The 21,942-nt window shown below is 50.3% G+C and overlaps 10 protein-coding genes across 10 annotated transcripts; 4 read left to right on the top strand and 6 right to left on the bottom strand.

The window, feature by feature from the left end:
* Nucleotides 1-30: 30 nt before the first annotated feature.
* Nucleotides 31-1,886, bottom strand: T069G_09932 (fungal specific transcription factor domain-containing protein; the record flags this gene model as incomplete). The annotated part of the gene is made up of 3 exons (XM_056177142.1): nucleotides 31-1,684; nucleotides 1,770-1,806; nucleotides 1,859-1,886. 3 exons carry the CDS (start codon nucleotides 1,884-1,886, stop codon nucleotides 31-33), a joined length of 1,719 nt encoding a protein of 572 aa, XP_056025620.1.
* Nucleotides 1,887-2,830: 944 nt separating this feature from the next.
* Nucleotides 2,831-3,352, bottom strand: T069G_09931 (uncharacterized protein; the record flags this gene model as incomplete). The annotated part of the gene is made up of 2 exons (XM_056177141.1): nucleotides 2,831-3,083; nucleotides 3,141-3,352. 2 exons carry the CDS (start codon nucleotides 3,350-3,352, stop codon nucleotides 2,831-2,833), a joined length of 465 nt encoding a protein of 154 aa, XP_056025619.1.
* Nucleotides 3,353-3,880: 528 nt separating this feature from the next.
* Nucleotides 3,881-4,783, top strand: T069G_09930 (iron/manganese superoxide dismutase; the record flags this gene model as incomplete). Its single annotated transcript, XM_056177140.1, has 3 exons — nucleotides 3,881-4,069; nucleotides 4,131-4,598; nucleotides 4,661-4,783. The coding sequence occupies 3 exons, from the start codon at nucleotides 3,881-3,883 to the stop codon at nucleotides 4,781-4,783; spliced, it is 780 nt and encodes a 259-aa protein (XP_056025618.1).
* Nucleotides 4,784-6,342: 1,559 nt separating this feature from the next.
* Nucleotides 6,343-8,255, top strand: T069G_09929 (uncharacterized protein; the record flags this gene model as incomplete). Its single annotated transcript, XM_056177139.1, has 2 exons — nucleotides 6,343-6,383; nucleotides 6,443-8,255. The coding sequence occupies 2 exons, from the start codon at nucleotides 6,343-6,345 to the stop codon at nucleotides 8,253-8,255; spliced, it is 1,854 nt and encodes a 617-aa protein (XP_056025617.1).
* A 377-nt stretch (nucleotides 8,256-8,632) lies between these two features.
* On the bottom strand, nucleotides 8,633-10,384 carry T069G_09928 (uncharacterized protein; the record flags this gene model as incomplete). Its single annotated transcript, XM_056177138.1, has 6 exons — nucleotides 8,633-8,863; nucleotides 8,928-9,777; nucleotides 9,840-9,959; nucleotides 10,019-10,149; nucleotides 10,227-10,297; nucleotides 10,363-10,384. The coding sequence occupies 6 exons, from the start codon at nucleotides 10,382-10,384 to the stop codon at nucleotides 8,633-8,635; spliced, it is 1,425 nt and encodes a 474-aa protein (XP_056025616.1).
* A 1,105-nt stretch (nucleotides 10,385-11,489) lies between these two features.
* On the bottom strand, nucleotides 11,490-12,145 carry T069G_09927 (promethin domain-containing protein; the record flags this gene model as incomplete). Its single annotated transcript, XM_056177137.1, has 2 exons — nucleotides 11,490-11,867; nucleotides 11,954-12,145. The coding sequence occupies 2 exons, from the start codon at nucleotides 12,143-12,145 to the stop codon at nucleotides 11,490-11,492; spliced, it is 570 nt and encodes a 189-aa protein (XP_056025615.1).
* Nucleotides 12,146-13,131: 986 nt separating this feature from the next.
* Nucleotides 13,132-14,693, bottom strand: T069G_09926 (ATPase family associated with various cellular activities (AAA) domain-containing protein; the record flags this gene model as incomplete). Its single annotated transcript, XM_056177136.1, has 6 exons — nucleotides 13,132-13,319; nucleotides 13,371-13,638; nucleotides 13,701-14,239; nucleotides 14,279-14,507; nucleotides 14,569-14,625; nucleotides 14,691-14,693. 6 exons carry the CDS (start codon nucleotides 14,691-14,693, stop codon nucleotides 13,132-13,134), a joined length of 1,284 nt encoding a protein of 427 aa, XP_056025614.1.
* Nucleotides 14,694-16,078: 1,385 nt separating this feature from the next.
* On the top strand, nucleotides 16,079-16,917 carry T069G_09925 (ubiquitin-conjugating enzyme domain-containing protein; the record flags this gene model as incomplete). The annotated part of the gene is made up of 3 exons (XM_056177135.1): nucleotides 16,079-16,336; nucleotides 16,412-16,686; nucleotides 16,749-16,917. 3 exons carry the CDS (start codon nucleotides 16,079-16,081, stop codon nucleotides 16,915-16,917), a joined length of 702 nt encoding a protein of 233 aa, XP_056025613.1.
* A 789-nt stretch (nucleotides 16,918-17,706) lies between these two features.
* On the bottom strand, nucleotides 17,707-19,025 carry T069G_09924 (coA binding domain-containing protein; the record flags this gene model as incomplete). Its single annotated transcript, XM_056177134.1, has 5 exons — nucleotides 17,707-18,296; nucleotides 18,375-18,463; nucleotides 18,536-18,662; nucleotides 18,737-18,765; nucleotides 18,865-19,025. The coding sequence occupies 5 exons, from the start codon at nucleotides 19,023-19,025 to the stop codon at nucleotides 17,707-17,709; spliced, it is 996 nt and encodes a 331-aa protein (XP_056025612.1).
* A 557-nt stretch (nucleotides 19,026-19,582) lies between these two features.
* On the top strand, nucleotides 19,583-21,359 carry T069G_09923 (radical SAM superfamily domain-containing protein; the record flags this gene model as incomplete). The annotated part of the gene is made up of 3 exons (XM_056177133.1): nucleotides 19,583-19,877; nucleotides 19,936-20,891; nucleotides 20,949-21,359. 3 exons carry the CDS (start codon nucleotides 19,583-19,585, stop codon nucleotides 21,357-21,359), a joined length of 1,662 nt encoding a protein of 553 aa, XP_056025611.1.
* Nucleotides 21,360-21,942: the final 583 nt, after the last annotated feature.

Genomic DNA, 21,942 nt, shown 5'->3' with positions numbered 1-21,942 from the left:
TCTTTTAACAAACCATGTTCATTTTTTTCTTCAAGTTGGAATAGTAAGCTCATAGTCGTCTGGAATTACGGTCCAGCTGTCGCATACCCCGAGCAGACTCCGCGCACCGCCGGCCTTTGTCTTGCGCGCGAAATCTTCCCCTTGATGCAGGTAAAAGTGCATCCCTTTGCTAAACTTCTGGCCTAGACCTTGCCACACTTCTTTCATCCTGAAAAACGTCATGGTAACAACCTCCAGGTCCTCACGTAGCTTCGGATCACGAGCTGGGGCTGAACCAACACCATCCGTCGGTTTGACTTTTTCGCCATACCTCGAAGGGCAGAAATATTCTGTCATGAGTATCCTAGCGCTAGTGAACAGCAGACACGGAAAATGCGCGTTGCTCACAAAGTCGACGGATACGCGAGAGGCATCTCGAAGAACGGATATCGTGTTCCGTGCAGCAGCGACACAAAGTGGCCAATTCTTAGCCAACTCTGTTCCCGCATCGTCGAGAGATTCTCCTTCCTGAAGAGGGCGGTGATGCAAAAGAATTGTGCAAGCATTCAAGATGACGTTGAGCCAAATCACTTCTATGAACTCGTCGTAATTGGCCATGGAGAGCTCTGTGGCAGAACGAGGAAGCATCAGTCGAATCTTGGCGAGTTGCGTGCAAAGGGTATCTATTCGCTCTTTGCGCCCATCCTCGTCGTCGTCAGCAGCAGGATCGAGCGCTTCGCTAATGCGCCCTAGCATTGCGTATCCCAGAATAAGATACTGCAGCTGGGTTGCCGAGCCTCGTGAGCTTCTGTCTCTCATTGCTGCGATCAAGTTGTCCATGTTATAGGTAAACCGATTCGGGCATCGAGGCGCGGGCACTTGTTCCGACTGAAAGTCGCGTTCTGGCATTGGTAACTCAATCTTCATCCGCCGATCATCAATGGCATGCATCAATCCAATCGGAAAGCACATTCCGCGATCCATGATGAAGAGAATCCATGAGATCCTTATAATCTCCTCTCTCTCTATCCACTTTGCCTTTTCTTGAGTGCCTAGGGTCTTCACAATCATGTTTCGCAGGCTGTCACCAAAGCCAATGGCAACAGTCTTCCTCCAAGCTTCGCCGAGCATCACTATCGAGGTTGAATAATCGACGTATGCCAGCCCAAGATAGACGACTAGAACGGCAGCTTGCATAGTTTGAAGTACGTGGTCCGGCTCTCGTATCTCTCTTGAGACTCGACACTTTGCTTCCTCATACCAAATCTGTTGTAATTTCCGAAACCGTTGGTTGGGATGGGCACCTGCTGAAACAGCAATGATTGCATAGAGCAAGACTGGTGGAATGCCCTCGGCTCCGTGTGATTTGAGGGCGGATTGTATGGTCTCCTTGTGAAGTATAGGGAAGTAACGGTAGAACTTTTCAAAGAACAGCTCGACTAACTGCAATATGTCTGGCAGCTCTGGTAACTCCGGTAACTTCGGGTCCAATGCTGGCGGTGTTGGCAGTTCAGTAACTTGAGCTACAATATGATTTTGTCTTTCCGGGCCAGAAGTATTCATGTCAATTCCTAGAGGCTCATTGTTTGACAACATCCACTCAAACGAATCTTCTAGTGGCGGCGCAACCTCATTGGTCTCAAGTCCTAGCAACGCGTCGATCTCGTCCATCGGCCAGGAATTCCAAGTTGGAAGGCCGGAGTTACTATGCGTGTTTCCATTTGTACGACTCAAAACTTGTCCATGGCGGACATTGTGTCTGTTGTTTCTCTCATAGTAACAGAGCTCACCTCTCGTGGAACAAGATGAGCAAGACGGTCGGCTGCCCTGGTATTGTGTATTAGTAAGGCGGTTGTTGGTTGCTGCTTGTGAGTCTCACATCGCAACGCTTCTTTCTTGATCTGCATCCCCGACACACGTTTTGAGGCTTAGCTGGAGTTGACATGATGTATTTCAATATTTGAAAATAATATGCGAAGGACTAAAGGTTGTCTGTCTCTGTAGTTGCGAACTCGAATGCAGCTCTATTCCTTTGATGATCACGTAAGGCGGCTTCGGATATTTGACTCCTAACTCCGCCGATGAGACTTGTGTCATTGTAGGGCGACACAAGCTCCGGTAGTTGTCGTTTCTCTTCTCCTTAGGTAGGTCAAATGCACGTATTATCGAAGCAATCGTAGTCTATCTGTCGGGAGCAAATCTCATGGTGTGATGCTGACGAGAATGAACATGAAGATTGCTGATGCTTACATCCTGTCAAAGGTGCAGATGACGCTAGCTCCAGGTACTGTTTCTCTCATAGGACTTCGGACATGAAAGTCTCCGGCTCGGCACTCGGAGTCGTGATCCTTCGCGGATTAAAGCATAAACGCTATTGCCCGTCTCTTCTCGACATTGCAAGCAATTCACGTTGAATAGCATCTTCATCCTACCGGAGAAAACCTTTAAACCCGGGTCTTAATTCTCAATTGATTGTTAGCGCTCTATGACTATGCTGCCGAATTCCGCTTGTCAAAATCCACTGTTCTAACGTGATTGTGAAGCCACGTTGCGGGGTCCCGGAATTGAATCCATTACCTTTACTCCAGACTCCTGTCAAAACCCAATACCCATCGCCATCTATATATCCATTCTATAATAGGTGAGGAACCTGTTTTCAATTCCCTCTTCTTTTGAACAATTCCTTTTCAGGGGCGCACAATATTAAACGGTCCGAGTTGCTATTCTGTTTCCGTTCTGGCTGTCCATCAAGGTGCAAGTGCCAGCCCTGCACCAAGTGTCCTAGCTGGTGTCTCCATCAGAACCTTGATGTCTCTGACATATCTGACAATACTCCATCTCAATGCATGGCCTAGAGAGATGGCTGAGCCATGCTGAGGAAATTGAATCCCACGATTCCCTCGGCCACCACGTGGTTGGGGACGGAGCGGGAGTACAGCGATACTCGGCGACCGATGATTCCATCGTTGCCGACCTCAAGTGAGAGCGGTTTATCGAGCGGCAGTTCAATAAAAGCCTTGTCGAATGATTCCGCCGTCGTGGGAAATTGAAACTGCTGAAAGGTGCCGCAATCTTCCACTCTCCTCGTCAAGTCACCGCTGGAACTGTGTGGCAAAGTTAGTTGCAATCGAAGTCGTCGGGGGCCTCAAGTGAGCACGTACTGAATAACGACATGGAGATTTGACAGTGTTCTTGCGTCGTAGGCAGCGTCTGGCGTCAGTCTCGCGTGCGTTGCCTCGTTGCTCTCTGGGCGGCCGGGAGTGTGAAAAGCAAGATCGCCGCAAATGGTTCTCAGCTGGCCGGCATCATCTGGTGAACTGAGGGCAGCAAGTGCGCCTCCACGGGGTTTGTTGGTGAATTCTGGGCCACACATGATGAAGTAAGTATTCGATGCGGTTTTGGTTGGGTGCTCTGATAACAAAGAGTTGGTGAGAAGGGCTGGTGGGTTCGGCCTCTGTTCCAGACCCAAACAGTGCCTTTATATACAAAGAGGAACCGCTCTTTAAATCGTTCAATAGCCCTGTTCATGCCACATGACAAAGCCGCATGCGAGCTTGTTTCATGGCGGCTCATTTCATCTCATCCCTTTGCGACGCAAACGGTGGCTGAGAAGAATAATACAGAGCCATTCAATGTAAGCCACTTGAAACGGTGCCGAGTGGCCCAATCATGGCGCCGCATTTCTCGCCTCCTTTCCCCATACGGTAACCGTAAGTGAGCAAGTTTGAGCGGAAATGCTCCCGAATCTCCAACGTACATCCCCGGTGATCTGAGCGAGAACCTTGATGGAGAATCTGCATAGATGACGAGTGATTCTATTCGTGATACTTGCTGCATTAGTAATTCGCACGCGGTATTGTTGATCACGCCTTTGCTAACCCCCTCTCAGGCCGTGTTAAAAATGGCGTCTCGAGTTATTCTCCTGACGGCTCTCTCCCTGCTGCCTCTTGGCTGTTACTCTTCTTCTTCTCTAGACCCCTCGAAGCCCGAGTTTGCCAGTGTCAAGATTCAAGAACCTCTTACCGACTCTTTCGAGCCCACAATGTCGATTGGCACCTTTTCACTGCCGGCATTGCCATATGCCTACGATGTGAGCCCGCCTTAAGGCTGCTGGTCCATCAAGGTGCTGCGTCCTGCTAACCATGCCCAAGGCCCTTGAGCCGAGCATCTCCCGTCAGATCATGGAGCTTCATCATAGCAAGCATCACCAGGCCTACGTTACCAACCTGAACAACGCCCTCAAGACCTATTCCACCGCCATCACAGCAAATGACGTCCCTTCACAGATTGCTCTGCAGGCTGCCATCAAGTTCAACGGCGGCGGCCACATCAACCATTCTCTCTTTTGGAAGAACCTGTCGCCGTCCTCATCCGCCGACGCAGATCCCGCCAGCGCCCCTACCTTGACTGCTGAAATAGACAAGACCTGGGGCAGCTTGGATGGTTTCAAGGAGGCGATGGGAAAGGCCCTGCTTGGCCTCCAAGGAAGTGGCTGGGGCTGGTTGGTCAAAGACGGCAATACCTTGCGAATTGTGACTACAAAGGACCAGGATCCCGTCGTTGGCGGAGAGGTCCCGATCTTGGGTATCGACATGTGGGAACATGCATACTACCTGCAGGTGAGTTTTATTTTGCTAAGGTCTACTCATTGGATCATGGTTGGCTAATTTTCATTGTTTAGTACCTCAACGGCAAAGCTGCATATGTGGAGAACATCTGGAAGGTCATCAACTGGGCAACTGCTGAAGAGCGTTTCAAGGGAGACCGGGAAGACGCATTCAAGATTCTCACAGCTGCCTTGTAAGATGGTGTAACCGAGTCCTTTGAGCTATGAGGCAAATCAGAGGTAGGCTCCTTGTAAGAATCTTGAAAATTATGAAATAAATTGTGCCATTCCTTCTGCCTTCCTTGTGTGACTGGCATAGATCGTATCCCTTTTACCATCTCAACTGTGTGACCCAGTGTACATGATGCTGTGTTGTACTACTAACGCGCAAATATGGTTATCTTCAGGTACGTCTCATAGCTCTTTTCTCTATGTGACGAGCTTGGAATATCGCGTAATCAGACGAATCTCCTCAATAGGGGCATACATGTTAGATTGCCTCTTCAGCTAGCGTGTCACCATCGCGTTGAGTCGGGTTGAACAAGAACGACCATGGCCATGCGATATAGCCATGCGATGGTGGCTTGTCGTAATGTCTTTCATTTTAATGCAACTTTGAACAGTGACGATATACTGCGCCACTTGGGGACTGCCCACGTGTCTGAGACCTTTACCGTTGTGTTTACCCATGCCAGCTGGCGATGTTGAAACAAGTGATGTCGTAACAACGAGGTGCGCCATACTGTTGGTAAAAAGATACAATGCGAAGCTTTAATACAGTGATCTAAATGTGTCAGAGTAAGTCCATAGTCATCAAAAAGAAAAGGGATATTCCCGTATTAGCACACGTCAAATTGTGGATACGTCAATCTTCTTGTCTATTATTTCAACAGGACCGGACAACGCTGAGTTACTCCATACGTGGGTGACCACTTCCCATTTGAGCTTGACTCGGCTAAGGACCCGGAGTAGTATCTGATGGGGCTTTGGGGATCGATGCACGGCATGTATGCAGGTACCCAGATCTTAATACGAGTAATAAGGGAAAGCACGCATATCCCCCGTCAAGCTTCCCGATAGAGTGGTGGAGCTTCCGTTCATTCATCCTACCGATCTATAGCTTATGAGGCTCTTACTTTTGTTACGACTAAAGAGATACGTGCCGAAGAAAGGGTCGATGTGCTCTCTATAGGGGGATGTTACGATAGAGTCTGCGGTCCACGGCAGCTGAAAGTGTCTCTCATCTTGTGTATCCAGACGGCTCGTGGCATTCTGTGCAACTCATCAGCATGTCCTGAATGAAACAATAGCTTCGGATTCACGGCAGCTATTATCTCCAACCAACGGTTCTAGTGATGTCGAACAGACGACCTGACCGTTACTCGACATACGATCTGTTCTTAGACGTAGAGTACATCATTCTACCGTCTTATGATGATGATAAACGTTGGCGGATCACTTCGAGTAACGTATAGCGGAAATGAGCGTACGGTACGAATCCGTCGGGATACGGGAGCATGCAGCCGCAATACGGACTCGAAGGGGAGGACCTCGTTGTCTCATCCTGAGTGATCTTGGAGGCCTTTCCATGATTCAAGGCATTCCCCAACATATATAAAAGATGGTAGCTCTAGGGGAGATTTGCGATCAAGACTCTGCTTCTCACAGCAAAGACGCAGATCAAAACGGTCCTTCATTTATAGTCACTCGCTACACTACTCTCGTTACAATATTGCCTCGCTGCAACGCCTTTCACCATGGTGAATAAAACGATCCTCTTGGCCCTCATGGGCATTGGGTAAGCTAGATCTGGATTACATGGAAGATGAATAAGGCCTTAAGCTAACATGATAGCAGCGCCAGTCTTGTTGCTGCCACAGATCATACCGTCACTGTGACAACGACCAAGACGGAGACCGTCACGGCATGTGCCTCGTCGTGCTATTCAACTGTGACAAGCTGCACCTCGACTACTTCCTTGACTCTATCTATTTCGTCCACAACGGAGACAGAGACGGTGTCAAAGTCTACTTCCATTGCTACATCTACTACTGGCTCTGTTTCGTCCGGCTCAAGCTCTTCTCAATCTACGTATTCCATACCATCGGTGGTTTCAAGTACCTACAGCACCAGCACAACTACTGGTACAATCTCAACGGGAACTGTGAAGAGCAGCACTTCGTCTTCCACCACTACCGGAGCTTCTACCACCACCACTGACTCGAGCCAACTCCCTGGAACCACCACATCAAACTGCTCTCAAGGATACAACTGTGAATCCCTCACCGCGAGAGGAAGCACAGATTCGTCTGTTCTCTCTAGCACCTCTATTTCCCCATCCATGTCATCTTCTTCTCTGTACTCCACCTCACTTTCAACTTCAACTTCTAGCCGAGAGACTACTTTCAAATTTCCCTCTACTACTCAAGCTCGTGAGACACCTTCATCATTTGACAGCACTACGGGGACAACGTCTGGGAGTTCTACAGTGACCAAATCTGAAAGCACAACAGGGACAGCTTCTGAGAGCACGACTCTGACGACGCTCAAGTCGACTATTACGCAGACTGTGACTGTTCCAGGAAATTCACACTCTGAAAGCTATAGCCACACCCTATCGGACACTGCCAAGTCTACGACGGAGTCTTCCACGCTAACCATTTACTCTACCGTGTCTGAGTCTACCGGGAAGTCTTCGACTGTTTCTTCCACGGAGTCCAAGTCCACACCTACCTCTACTACCACAGGCTCCTCATCTTCGGGAACATCTTCTAGTTCCAGTGGTCAATCTTCCACAGCTTCATCAACGGCATCAACGTCTAAGACCTCTTCTACAAGCACCGGTATAATATCCTCCAAATCCTCCACAACATCAGGAAGTGAATCTTCTACCGCCTCGTCAACAGAGTCTACAACTAGGTCTTCTTCCGCCTCCACCACTGGATCATCTTCAGAGACATCCACAGGTTCTACCAATCAACCATCTACCTCAAGTATCTCAACCAGATACACAACCACTCCATCTGGAAGCTTATTATCTTCCTCGACTTCATCTTCGTCTTCCTCTGCATCCTCGTCCTCCTCTTCCACACAAGTCGGATCCACCGACTCATCAGCTTCACCCGCCACAACCACTCACACCACCCACTCCTCCGCATACACATCCTGCACCGAATCTTCCACAAGTCCATCTCACATCTACACTCTACCCAACGCAACAACAACAACAATCACAGGAACCGGATATTCTTCCCACTCCACATCTCTCAGCACAAGTTCATACATCCTTCCCCCCTCAAGCATCTCTATCGATTCTTCCGCCTTAGCGGAAACTACTTCAAAAGTATCAGGCAGCTCACACTACTCCGTCCCATCTAGCGAAACATCCACTACATCTTATTTTTCATCTTCATCTTCCACTTCATCTTCAAATTCGAGCACCATCTCATACGCATCCACCGCCGACGCAGTCACACAGCCCTCAGCCACTTCCACCACCTTCCACACAACAACCACGACCAAATCATCCTCAAGCGGCGCAACAACTTCAACGGCATCGAGTTCGTTGACTGGGTACCCTGTTCCGCCTTCGTATGGGCCTCCATCTTATGATATTCCGTCGTATGAGCTCCCGCCGTCTTACGGATTCAGGGGCCGAAGAATTTGGTAAATCTCGGATTACGAAGAGCGGTGCTGTTGAGAAGGTATGAATGGAAGAGTAGTAGGGGGGTTGGTAAGCAAACGGAATGATGATGGTTGTTCTTTGGTGGATTTGATGGCTTTTGTAGCCAGTAGTTAACCGAAAAGAGGTATTTTGTCCGTTTCTTTGTATAGGTAGTTAGTCGAATATGTTAGTAAATGCTTCTCATCAGTATCCATATTCTCGCCAACTCTTCTTATCCTATGTAAAGACATACGGAATACTGAATCTATAACTTTTCCTCATCTTGGGCTCTATAATCTCTATACATCTATGAGTCCATCTTTTCCAGGGTTTCATTTAAACAGTTCTTTGACAAACATATCGCTATAGTACCATTTTTCATCTTATTTGCCCTCAGACAAGGACACAACTGCCCACTTGCCGCTCCATGCCCATTTTCTGGCGCCAGAATCACCGCCTCCGCCCTCAAGAGCTCTCAGCTCTTCATCTTTTCCAGCGGGAAGATCAACAACGACATCGGCCTTGCAGGTTCGTAGAGACATGACGTTGACGCCTGAACCAGCGCCCATGGAGCCGAGAGCCTCTGTGAAAGGAGTGGTGGGGTCCCAGGAAGCCTAGAAAGCGTTAGTTAATGGAATTTGTGGATATTGTCATAACAGAGGTTACGAGGTTACTTACATCACCAGTCAGCTTTCGGTAGTTCAAATCACCCTTGAAAATGACAAGCTCAGCCTGCTTTAAATCTTCGTACAGCTCAGGGGCCTCGTGGGGAAGTCGCCAGAAAGAGCCACCAGCAGTCCAGTACCTGTTGGGCCGGATAGCCAGCTGACCCTCACCATGCTGTGTCGCCCAATCCTGGAAGACGAATGACAGACTCTGGGCCTCCTTATCTGACAGAGGCGCGGGGGTCTTTTCCGCGACCGTCTCTTCTTCCGTCGGAGCTTCGAAGAATTTCCTGGGGTTGGCGAGAGCGCTCAGGAGGGCAGCGAAGTCTGCGGGCATAACATCAGAGACAAACCAGGGGATTGACTTGGGGCGGAGGACAATGTGAGTAGCAAGACCCGTGTTGAGAAGGTAGCCAGCCAGCACCAGGTCGACGTAGAGCTCGAAGCCAGAGTTATCAAGAACAAAGTCCACGCGACGCTCCTTTTTGCCCTCAGCTCGAGCCTTGTTGAGCAGATCGTAAGCTTGGGGAAGTTTGTTGACAAGGATATTCTTCTCGGCGGCCTTTCTGGCTTCGCTACCCTGCAGTCTCTGGATATCCTCGTAGGTCATGGTGGTGAGTAGCGACAAATCAGTCGCATTACCCCAGAGGCAGACCTCGCACATTTCCATGAAGAGGATCTTTTCAGCCTCGGAGTCATGAGTGATGTTCTTATCAGCGCGAATCTTTGTAACGATGTCTTCATATCTTGCGGCAAGCTCTGCAACGGCATTGCGAGAGGTCCGGAAGCTGTCGATCTTCTGACGGGCAAAGAGGTCGTAGGATTTCCAGTGCTGAGTCGTAGTGAAGAATGTGTTGATGCGTCTGTGTAGTGATTTAGTATGATAGAGCTTGTAAGAAGTTATTTTTCTGAATTTGCGACATACCGGTACATGTAGCATTCGGAAAACAGCCAGGGGACTTGGAACCAGGTTGGGTTACCCAGCTGCTCGAGCTCCTTGTTGTAGGCGGCCGTCTCGTCTGAGAATCCGTCCTCGACCAGAGGCCTACAAGGTATAACCGTTAATATTTGTCTCTTCTGTTAATCGAAAGTCGGAGTCCATACGTCATCTGTCGGTCGTGCAGCATCTCGTACTTGAGGGCGCCCAGCTGCTCAATAATCTTCTTGCCCTCCGCCTGCTTCTCGGCATCCTCCGTGGCAGAAATGGTTTTGTAGACGTCATCCACAGCACCAGTCTATTAAATGAAGATAACTGTTAGATAGAAATGAAAAACGCTTTGTTCGAAAGCTGTCGAGTCGAGGGATCGCTCACGAGAATGATGGGCCATCGCATGCGAACCGAGTCGCTCGCAAAGGACGTGGGGTCGTTGGTGACCGACTTTGCTGCATCGCGAGTTAGCCATGAATTGATCGTAGCAACGGGAGCAGCAGATGGAATTTTTCCGTACGAGTCTTGGTATCAAACTCCATTTTGACTGGATCAATGACCGTGATTACTGGCGATATCTGTGAGGTTGAGGATGCGAAATAGGCAGAATCAGAATCCCAACCTGACCTTTTGGAGGGGTCCTGGGCTAAAGAAAAAGGCCCCTATGGCGGGATTGGCGGGGTACATGGCGGGGTTATTGTCGGTACCTCAAAGGAGTGCCTCGATTGTGTGCACGAGCAGGTACCGCTGCTGTCAGCACCCCGTACCCCATGGATGCAATTAATACCGCCCGCTTTCAAAGGGGCAATTCCGAGCTCGAGGATCCATATCTGCAGCTCGCGACGTCATTCTGGAGATGCTGAACCATGTGCTATCTCCAGTGGTCTAACTCGCTGAGGACGCGATCTGCTCTTATCATGTCTGCTTCTTCCGTCTTGGCGGTAACGAGGCATTATTTAATACGGCGTTGATTTGTTACGGTGAATCTACGACCCGCATATTGACGTTTGGGTGCGGGCTGTGTGGTTCCTGAATATCAGCTCGTGTAAAACAATATAGCCTTTTTGGCTCAATCTCTCGACTAGGCCTAGACAAGCATAGCGATTGTGGTGCTGCAAGATGAATCTAGGCGTGGATATTACCAGGAATAGCATAGCAACCACATTAGCTGAGGACAAGATCACGTTGATTAATCATTGGATGGATATAAAAACCTCGAGCTTTCTTCTTCTGGCTACTGAAAGCGGTGAATGCTGCCGTTATTCCAGGGTCTGAGGAACGGAATACCCTTTTTGTCATTTCACCGTGCTTGACAATGCTTCATACCTAGGGTAAGGCTAACCAATGGATGTCTTCTCCTGTTGATCACCGTCACTAGCCATGCTACTACATCTCTTGAGCGGTCAGTATAATCACATGTCAAATAGCTCTGCTTTGATCTTTAGTAAAATAGTTCGATGATTTATGTGATGGGGGTTGCTGTACATGGGTAATATGTAGACGCAACAATCACAACTCCTTTCATGCTCTAGTAATAACATCTGGATATCGAAGAGCACATCTAATCTGTGCCAAGTACTACCTACGCAAGAAAAATAATACTACGCCTGTTGAAAACCACGAGACTCATCCTTTTCTCCCAGTACATCACTCCAAGCTCTTGACGTCGTCAAACTGATCCTCCTTCTTGACTTCAACGCCATTCGACACCACCACCTCGGGTACAACCAGCGTATCCTCACTTGCTGGCGACTTGGTATCATTCCTCTCCTGATGATTGGCTGCCGGCACATAGTGGTACAATTTTCTAGCGATAACGAAGCTTCCAACTGACGTTCCCCAGCACAATACTGCGAGAGATGCCGTAATGAACAGCGTCGGGATCAAGAAGAGGCACGCAATGCCGATCCAGAAAAAAGCAAAGGCAAACGCGGCAGATAGGGCCAGGAGAATAGTTGACAACGCAAAAGAGAAGAATAGCAGAAGGGGAAGGAGCGCGAAGAGAGCTTGGAAAACGGTAAAGGACTGTAGAACATACACATGTATGTGTTAGTCAAAGGATGCCCAACTCTCTCTCCCGTCGCGCTTTCTTATATAAGAGGTTTACGTACAAAAAGTATCGGTTGATCGGAGGCAAACGATGATGCTGCATCATATGCGCGTTGACGAGAAGACGGCGGAATCAAAGAGTTGAAAGAGCCCTGAGCATAAGAGTATGCAGTGGATAGCAGCGCTGCCAGACGGCTCTTTGTTCCAGCATTTGCGTCGCCATCGTTTTGCGTCGGGCCTTTTGCGGCGCACATAGTTTTGCAGTAAAACAAGATGGAGCAGCAATATCTTGTGTGTGTTCCTTAAAGCTGTTGCTGTTGGTAGTGGTGGGATATGAAGTGCGAGTTCAGAAGTGAGGTGAGATGAGATGAGACGATATGAATAAGATCAATGATGGAATGGGATCGCTTGCGGGATGGTGGGGGCGACTAGCGAGCGGCTGCGGTTGCGGCTGCAGGAGACCAAATGCGGAGGTGGAGATGGGAAAGAAAGGACGATGATGGTGATGATGCCGATTATGCAGAGGAAAAGGGAGGAAGAGCGGGATGTGCACTCAGTATGTGTATTTGTGTGTGTTTGTTTTGTTTTGATTCTGGCTTGTATACCTAAGATAAGGTGAAATGAGCTGGAAGAAGGGGGTGAGGTGACGTGTGCGCTGGTATTGGCTGATGTCACCACGTGCAAGAGTCTGGTACGTAGACCTGAGATTAATGAAATGGACGAAGGGGGAAATTAAGCGGAATGAGCATTTGGGTGCTGAGATGGTGGTAGATGGGCCTGAAGAAAAGAAAGAGCACTGAATTCCTATTATCGTTATTATACAGGGTAGGTATTGAATGTGCGACAGAGTTTATTTGGGACGTGGAAAAAGAGTAAACTACAAAGGACTTTATAAACCAGGGGTTGGGTATAAACCAGAGGTTGGGCATAGCACAGCACATCATTGATATGGACCCAAACATGGATTGGTGCATAGGCAGCTATCTCTGTTCGGATTATAGAGTACATGTTAACACAGCAAAAAGAGGGTAGGCAGACAAACGACTTGGATTCGTTCATAGACAAGCTTGACTGCATCATTACTTTCGCTCTCGATTCACAGCTCGCATCAACTGGTGGCTGATTACTTTGCCCCGTGGCCCGGCAGTTTCCTATGCTTCTATAAAAGATTCGGACCACAGCAACCCCCGGCTTCCTCAAGAACCACTCACTACCTAATGCTGCACATGGATGCCACACATTACAGATACAGACCCTCCGGCTCACCCTCTTGCTTGGTGCGCAACACCCGCTCTCGAGCAGATCGGAAATCCGCCATCTGCACCCGCATGCGTCGCTCTCGTAGAGCCATCATGCCAGCCTCTGAGCAAATGGCCTTGATATCGGCACCAGACAGGTCATCCTTCTGGGAGATGAACTCATCCAGATCTACATCATCGTTCAGGTTCATCTTGGAGGTGTGTAGGGTGAAGATCTTGCGTTTCGTGTTCTGGTCGGGGTTCTCGAACAGAATCTTTCGATCGATTCGGCCGGGTCGGATCAGCGCAGGGTCAAGCGTATCGATCTTGTTGGTTGCCATGATGACCTTGACGTCGCCGCGGTCGTCGAAGCCGTCAAGCTGGTTGAGAAGCTCCAGCATGGTTCGCTGAACTTCACGCTCTCCTCCTGACGTGGAATCGTATCGTTTCGTACCAATGGCATCGATTTCATCAATGAAAACAATGGAAGGTGCATTTTCACCAGCAACCTATTGTTCTCAGTGTTAGCATCGAATGGCAATTGAAAAGCCGGTGCAAGGGAGAGACAAACCTGGAACAGCTGTCGCACCAACCGGGGGCCATCTCCCAGATACTTCTGAATCAGCTCGCTGCCCACGATACGCAAGAACGTAGCGGATGTCTGGTTGGCAACTGCCTTTGCCAAAAGGGTCTTTCCGGTACCAGGAGCACCGTATAGGATGACACCCTTGGGGGGCTTGATGCCCATCTCCTCGTACAGCTCGGGATGAAGCAATGGCAGCTCCACTGACTCTCGAACCTCTTGAATCTGCTGCTCCAAACCACCGATATCAGCGTAGGACTCCGTTGGCGCCTTGTCGAGCTTCATGACGCTGACAATGGGGTCTGTGTCATCCGTCAAGACTCCAACAATGCTGACGCTCTTGTGGTGCAGCAGAACGCTGGCGCCAGGCTCGAGGAGGTCCTTGTCGACAAAGCTCATGATGCTGACGTAGTATTCAGGACCCGTAGTGCTGCTCACGATGGCATGATCATCGTCAATGAGCTCTTCCAATGTGCCGACGCTCATTGGGCTTCCTCGCATATCGTCGACACGGCCCCGCTCGTCGGCTAACCTATCGACATCAACGTCGGGGCCGGCAATCTGACCCTCCTTGGCGGCCTTGGCCTTGCGCAGTCTCTCTTGGTTCTCGACATATTCTTCTTCGAGGAGCAGGTGGTCGTGGATTCTCTGCATTCGCAGCAGCCGAAGCTTGCATCGGCTCGTGGGATAGACAGCAGGGAGCTTGGCAGCAGCGCTAGTACCGCCAGCCTTTCTCTTCTTGCGGCCGACCCGGGTTGTTGGCCTCGGCGGGGGCTCGTACTTGGGCTTGTCCTTCTGTAATGGGCGTTTAGCTGTGCTGTTCTATATCGACAGTGTGGAGAGGGAATGGATGTACCTTCTTGTCCTTTTCATTCCGTCCCCCCTCACCACCCATACCAGACTGGCCTTGACCCTGGAGAAGCAAATGTCAGCATAGCTGCATCATAGCAAGAACAACAAAGACGCAGTGCAGCTCACCATCTTGACTGGTCAAGCTCTGGAAGGCTGCTATTTGAAAAGTTTGTTTGACGTTTCCTCTCTCTCAAAATAGCAATCCTCTAAGAATCGGGCAAAGCTGGAGAAGAGGCTGAATTGATGATGATAATGACGGAGAGGCGAGTCGGCAGTCGCTAGGCTGATGCTGCACAAGCACCCATGCCTTTGGGCTAGGCGCCAGAGAGACACGACAGCTACAGGCGGATCACGTGCCTTCAACTTCAATACATCACGTGATTAGCAACAGAGAGCTGGATGTTGGGAATTGTCAGCTTCTTCCATTGGGCTTCTGTTTCGATGATCCCGTCATTATTGATGCTAACCCTCAAGCGGATTAGATTCAATCTATTGAAGCTTGTTCGTATAAATGATGCATCTGAATGAATGCAAGATGCATGGATGAATGGACGAATGGTACGTCAAGGATCACATAAGCAAGCAAGCTTGGCTACCATTTATCCACAAGCCAGACCTGATTGTAACGACTGCATCATGCCTGGATAGATGCTACATGTTACTCTTCCTTCGTACATTTTTGTTTCAAATTGATGGAAAAAGATGAGTTGCCCATGCTACGCTACCAATTAAATTGGCCTCCCACTCCCTGCGACCTGGCATCTCTGGAATCTTCCAACGAAACACCCCGCATATACGGAGCCATGTGTGCCTGATTCACAGCCCAGAAAAGCCACTCGAGTTTGTTCACGAGCACAGCCTGTTGCCAATACGCCTCAATATGGGTACCGGCACCGCTACCACCAGCCTTTACCCACCTCGCTCTCCGGAGCACAAGTGACCGGTTGGCTGTCGGTTGCTCTGTGGTGATGCGGCGCAAGGATTCGGTTCCCTGCACGCACTTGGGCTAAATATGGACCTCAATGCCTTACTTCATGCCCTCTGCCTGACCAAATCAAGAGCAAAGCTGCCGTTGCGTGACACTCGGACTGCGGTGGAGGGTTTTGCTCGGAATGTTCCAGCGCTTCAAGTGCCACTCACAGCGAAGATTGACTTCGGAGTTGCACCTACAAAGCCCGTCCTAGGGACCCGGACCCGGTAGCTGCAGCGCTAAAACTGCCCGGCCTGACGTCGATAGCCGCAGCGCCCCTCCTCAATCGATTGCTCCTGGCACACAACGCCGATAGGCGACTTCTCTGCCCATCCAGCCTAAACCCAAAGCCTCTTCGACCACCCCTCTGCCATCGCCAGACTTCGACTCTCTACACCAAACCTCGACAGGCGACATATTATCGTCACCGTGCTCCAACGCTCGCTCCGCCATCGCCAGTATACTTTGGACCCATACTTTCGCTCTCCAATACACACAACCCCTCAAGTCCACGATAGCTTCGGCTACGTCAAGTTTCGGCACCATGTCTAGCAGAGATCGCCGTATAATGAAGGAGCTGCAGGATCTGACCGAGGACAAGGACACTTCCGGCATTCATGCTGCCTTGGAACAAGAGGGCTCGTTGACCGCTCTCAAGGGCTGGTTCTTTGGCCCTGGAAATACGCCGTACGCTGGTGGCAAATTCGTGATTCACATTCAGCTTCCCACCGACTACCCCTTCAAGCCACCCAAGATGAAGTTTGAGACTAGGATCTGGCATCCTAATGTCAGCAGTCAGACGGTATGTGTCACCCATTTGCCGGATTCACTGGACTGCTAGCGAAAAATCTTTACTCACGATTTCGCTTGCTTCTAGGGCGTCATTTGTCTCGATACCCTCAACAAGAACTGGTCCCCTGTCCAAACGATCAAGACGGCTCTCCTCTCCGTCCGAATGCTTCTCGAAAACCCAAACCCCTCAGATCCACAGGACGGCGAAGTTGCACGGATGCTGCTCGACAATCCCGACTCATTTGTGCAGATGGCTCACGAGTGGGCAGTCAGGCACGCTGGTGCGCCGCGACAGCGAAACCTCGACCTAACTATATTCAGAAGCCTGGCCAGACCAACAACTGCTGTCGATGCGAGCCGGTATGCCACGATGCTTATGGATACTCTGGAACAAAGGACAGAAGGCTAACAACAAGGCGCAGGTACCATGGATACAAGCCAGTCTTGGTCGAACAGTTTACGGCAATGGGATTTGACCTCGATAATGTGGTGGCAACTCTCGAGTTTTTCCGCATCGACAAATTCCATGAAAACCTACCTCCGTCTCGCATGTCGGACGTAACAACTCGACTTCTTGGTGAGCAGCCTTAGGAAGCATGAGGGAAATTTAGGAGCCACCAACCTCTCCCCTTCCCAACATCGAGTGGCAAAATGAATTGGAGTTTATTTACATGGACTGAGGGTTGAATTTTTTTTCTGGGTTTTCTGTTTCTTCCCCTGAAGCTCTGTTCTTTGGCTCGGTTGTGCTCCAAAATCCTGTCCCTGAAATTTGTAGACTCGGGATTGACGGGACAGTTGCTTACGAGAGCCGAGTCGCTTATTGAATGGTGGTGACTAACTGGACACCTGAAGAGTCATTTAGAAGTTCAGGAGAGATGGGTGTTTAGGGCATCATTGGTGCCCCGGGAGCGCATGCTATCAGGTATACAGCGACTCTGGAGTTATCAAGGTCGGAATTAGGTAGCATATTGCACTCAATATAGCGTTTGTCTTTTTTATTTTCTGTAAAGTATCATAGGGAGAAACACGCCTACGTATGTTCAGAGGTAGACCAAGAATAGCGAAAAGGCACATTGCCCTCCCATGACACCGAATCTATCACGTACCTACGAAACAACAGAATTAAGCGAAAACAAACAAAGAAGTCAGCCCGTCGCCCTGACAAGGACATATTCTTCCGTTTCCTTCCTATCCACATGCTCCAGAAAGCCATCACCAGCCATTTTGAAACAGCCAACCACTCCCCCCATGTGATGATTTTTTTTTTATAAATTTAGTTTATCTGAATTAAATGATGCAAAGTTCACCAAGTCCACTCTTTGTTGCTTCTTTTTTCTTGTTTCCTTGTAAGAAAAAAACATCAAAAGAACGAGACTTGATTTACAGCAGGTCGCGGCGGACGAACTCGTTGTACAGAGCCTTGCCCAGACCAGCGGGGGAGCGCTCGACAATGACGCCGGCGTTCTCGAGAGCGGCGATCTTGGAGTCGGCACCGCCCTTGCCGCCGGAGACGATGGCACCGGCGTGGCCCATACGGCGGCCGGGGGGAGCGGAGATGCCGGCGATGAAGCTGACGACGGGCTTGCCGCCGTTGACGGTGTTGGCCTGCTTGAGGAACTCGGCGGCGTCCTCCTCGGCGGAACCACCAATCTCGCCAATCATGATGATGCCGTCGGTCTCCTCGTCCTCGATGAAGACCTTGAGGCAGTCGATGAAGTTTGTGCCGCTGAAGGGGTCGCCGCCGATGCCGACGACGAGGGACTGGCCGAGGCCGGCCTGGGTGGTCTGGTTGACGGCCTCGTAGGTCAGGGTGCCGGAGCGGGAGACGATGCCGATGCGGCCGCGCTTGTGGATGAAGCCGGGCATGATGCCGATCTTGCACTGGCCGGGGGCGATGATGCCGGGGCAGTTGGGACCGACGAGGCGGGTCTTGGACTGGGTCTTGAGCATCTGGGTGATGCGGACCATGTCTGATATTCGGGGAACCAGGGGCAAGGGTTAGCTATCGAAGGGGGGAAACTTTTTGTGATATCTATGGTGGGGCTGACCATGTTGAGGAATTCCCTCGGTGATGCAGACGGCAAGGGGGATCTCAGCCTCGAGAGCCTCTTCGATACCGGCGGCGGCCAGAGGAGGACTTTGTTTTTGGAAGCGCAAGTCAGTTTATGCCATTGCATCTTGGAATTCAGGGGGGTTTCGGGTCGCATACGGGACGAAGAGCGCAGTAGCGGTTGCTCCAGTCTCCTTGACAGCGTCGGAGACGTTCTTGAAGACGGGCAGGTCGAGATGTGTCTGGCCAGCCTTCTTGGGGTTTGTTCCACCAACAACCTTGGTACCTAGAGGCGAAAGCGGTGTGAGTATTCGTAGCTCAGTTTTTGTTGCGCAGCAGCATATCGAGGCTTTATCGTACCGTACTCAATGGCTTGCGAGGCGTGGAAACTGCGCATATATCCCCAAGGTCAGCATGTCATTGGCACCCTTTACAACCCCCACGCGGGATGGCTCTCCTGCAGGCAGGCCAGTGTTCAAGAGACGTACGTTCCCTGCTTTCCGGTGAAGCCCTGGAAGATGACCTTGGTCTCGCTGTTGATGCGCAGGTTCTCGATCGTCTTGGAGTACGGAGAGCTGGCCGAGCTGTAGTTACGGCGGGCAGCGTTGCGCAGCGCCGAGCGCGCGGCGGTTCTGGGGATGGCCTGCATGGCTGTGGAAGAGGAGAAAAAGAAGAGAGAGAGGAGAGGGTTCCAAAGAAGGGAGGAAAAAAGAAATCTAGAGAAGCGCCGCGAGTTGCAACGCTGCGAGAGGGAGAGCGAATTGAGTTTTGAGCTGCAAGCTTGCAGAAAGGGAATATCGTCGGTCCAGCCAGCAAATTACCGGCTCTGGCAGCTCTGAATTTCGGGTGCTGCCGGGCGCCCGGCAGTTGGCTTTTTCCGAGCGGTGCAGTATTTTCTGCCACCGAGGAGAAAAAAAAATTGGTTACGGTGAGGGGCATTACGGTGCTCCGTTTGCTTCCGTTTGCCTTATATTTTCCGTCTGTTACTGTGAGCTTTGCCTTTCGCTCCGTAACGCTAACGGAACAAGGCTATTTTTTGGCTGGAGATCAAAACGGCCCCACCGAGGCGATAGTCTGCCAAAAGTTCTTATCAAAACATCAACGAGGGGCATCAAAATCGACTCCAGCCTGTATAATTCACACTCGTCCAAGGCTGTCTTTGTCGTCTGTAGAAACGCGCAAACGGCGCATACGAGATCCGATACAATGGCCACGACCACGATGACGGCGATCGCCACATCGCAGAAGAAGGGCGTCGAGCTTGCGCCAGAGAGCGAGCGCTTCCTGCGGTGCTGCGCAGATCTTGCCAACGCCCTGATCGAAGACCACGAGGCCACCAAGAATGGCCGGCCGGGGCGAGACATCAACCTCAACGCGCTGCGTGCGAAGCTGGCAAAGAAGCACAAGCTGGCCAATATCCCCCCTCTCACGGCTATCATTGCTGCGATCCCCGAACATTACAAGAAATACATCCTCCCGAGACTCATCGCAAAGCCTATCCGTAAGAACAGTCGTATGCGTTGAAGTGATGATCGAGTGAAGGGCTAAGTGGAATATAGGAACATCATCTGGTATTGCCGTCGTCGCCGTCATGTGTAAACCGCATCGATGCCCGCACATCGCATACACTGGCAATATCTGCGTCTACTGCCCTGGCGGACCCGATTCAGATTTCGAGTACAGCACACAGTCTTACACTGGATACGAGCCGACTTCAATGCGAGCCATCCGCGCACGTTATGACCCATTTGAGCAGGCCCGAGGTCGAGTCGATCAGCTTAAGAGCCTGGGACACTCTGTCGACAAGGTGGAATACATTATCATGGGAGGAACTTTCATGTCCTTGCCTGAGTCATACCGAGAGGATTTCATCGCCCAGCTGCACAATGCCCTCAGCGGATACCAGACCTCCAAGGTCGACGAGGCAGTTGAGGCCGGCGAGATGAGCAACATCAAATGTGTCGGCATCACCATCGAGACACGGCCAGACTACTGTTTGCAACCCCACCTTTCAGACATGCTGAGATATGGCTGCACGAGATTGGAGATTGGAGTACAGTCTCTATATGAAGATGTTGCGCGAGATACCAACCGAGGTCACACAGTAGCGGCGGTGGCAGAGACGTTCTGTCTGGCCAAAGATGCTGGCTACAAGGTGGTCAGCCACATGATGCCAGATCTGCCCAATGTGGGAATGGAGCGTGACATTGATCAGTTCAGGGAATACTTTGAAAACCCTGCCTTCAGAACAGATGGTCTGAAAATTTACCCCACACTTGTTATTCGAGGAACAGGTCTATATGAACTGTGGCGAACAGGAAGATACCAAAACTATACCCCCAACCAACTGATTGATCTGGTGGCTAGAATTATGGCCCTTATTCCACCTTGGACACGCATCTACCGTGTTCAGCGAGATATCCCCATGCCATTGGTCACGTCTGGTGTCGAAAACGGAAACCTGCGAGAGTTGGCTTTGGCCCGAATGAAGGATTTCGGCACAACATGCCGAGACGTGAGAACGAGAGAAGTCGGAGTCAACGAGGTCAAGCACAAGATTAGGCCAAACCAGATTGAGCTGGTACGCCGAGACTACGTCGCCAACGGTGGATGGGAGACATTCCTTGCCTACGAAGATCCTAAGCAAGATATCCTTGTCGCACTCCTGCGACTCCGCAAATGCACTGAAAAGTATACTTTCCGAGAGGAGCTTACCGGCCAGCCCACTAGTATGATCCGTGAGCTTCACGTTTATGGCACTGCTGTGCCCATTCACGCGCGTGATCCGCGCAAGTTCCAGCATCAAGGCTTTGGTACTCTGCTGATGGAGGAGGCTGAGAGGATAGCCAGGGAGGAGCACGGAAGTGACAAAATTAGCGTCATTTCGGGTGTTGGTGTGAGAAGTTATTACAAGAAGCTTGGCTACTGGCTGGATGGACCGTACATGAGCAAGTGGCTCGATGGACGGGATGAAGCTGCATGATTATGCGGAACTGCTGGGATTTTGGCATGAGAGTGATGATAAAATTGGCGAATTACATGGCGCAACGGATAGGATATGGATATCATGTCTAAAATAGAACATATTCGATTTACAGGATGCTTTAACAAAACACAATTCACGTTGGATAGTATTGATTCATCGTCACTTTCTCCCTTTCATAAGACGGCTACAGCGTCGTGTAGACTGTGAGAGGGGACAAGGGTAGGGAAACAGGAACAATCAATCATTGAATATATTTAACGGGGACTAGATTGCAAGAATGTCCATACTCTTCATTATGGATTACAAATAAAACAAAATGAAAGCGTGCCGAGTTTTAGGCTGGGGCAGGATATCATTTCCAAGCTGACATGGAACATCGTCCCGGCAAAGGAAACAACCTGATAGCCATGTATAAAATTGAATAAAGACCAAATGGGTACGTTCATCCGTTTGTTAGGTTTTGGCGAGTCATAGGAAAAGAAATCATGATGGGAGCTCTCCGGCTGCCTTGTCCTGATTTTCACCATCATGATCTCCCTGTCCGTTCAATTCATCGGTGTAAGGCAACTCCTGGGATGCT

This window comes from Trichoderma breve, chromosome 6 (assembly GCF_028502605.1).
Source record: "Trichoderma breve strain T069 chromosome 6, whole genome shotgun sequence".
NCBI classification, from domain to species: domain Eukaryota; kingdom Fungi; phylum Ascomycota; class Sordariomycetes; order Hypocreales; family Hypocreaceae; genus Trichoderma; species Trichoderma breve.
Note: the sequence above shows the minus strand (reverse complement) of the source record. Positions and strands in the feature narration are given on the sequence as shown.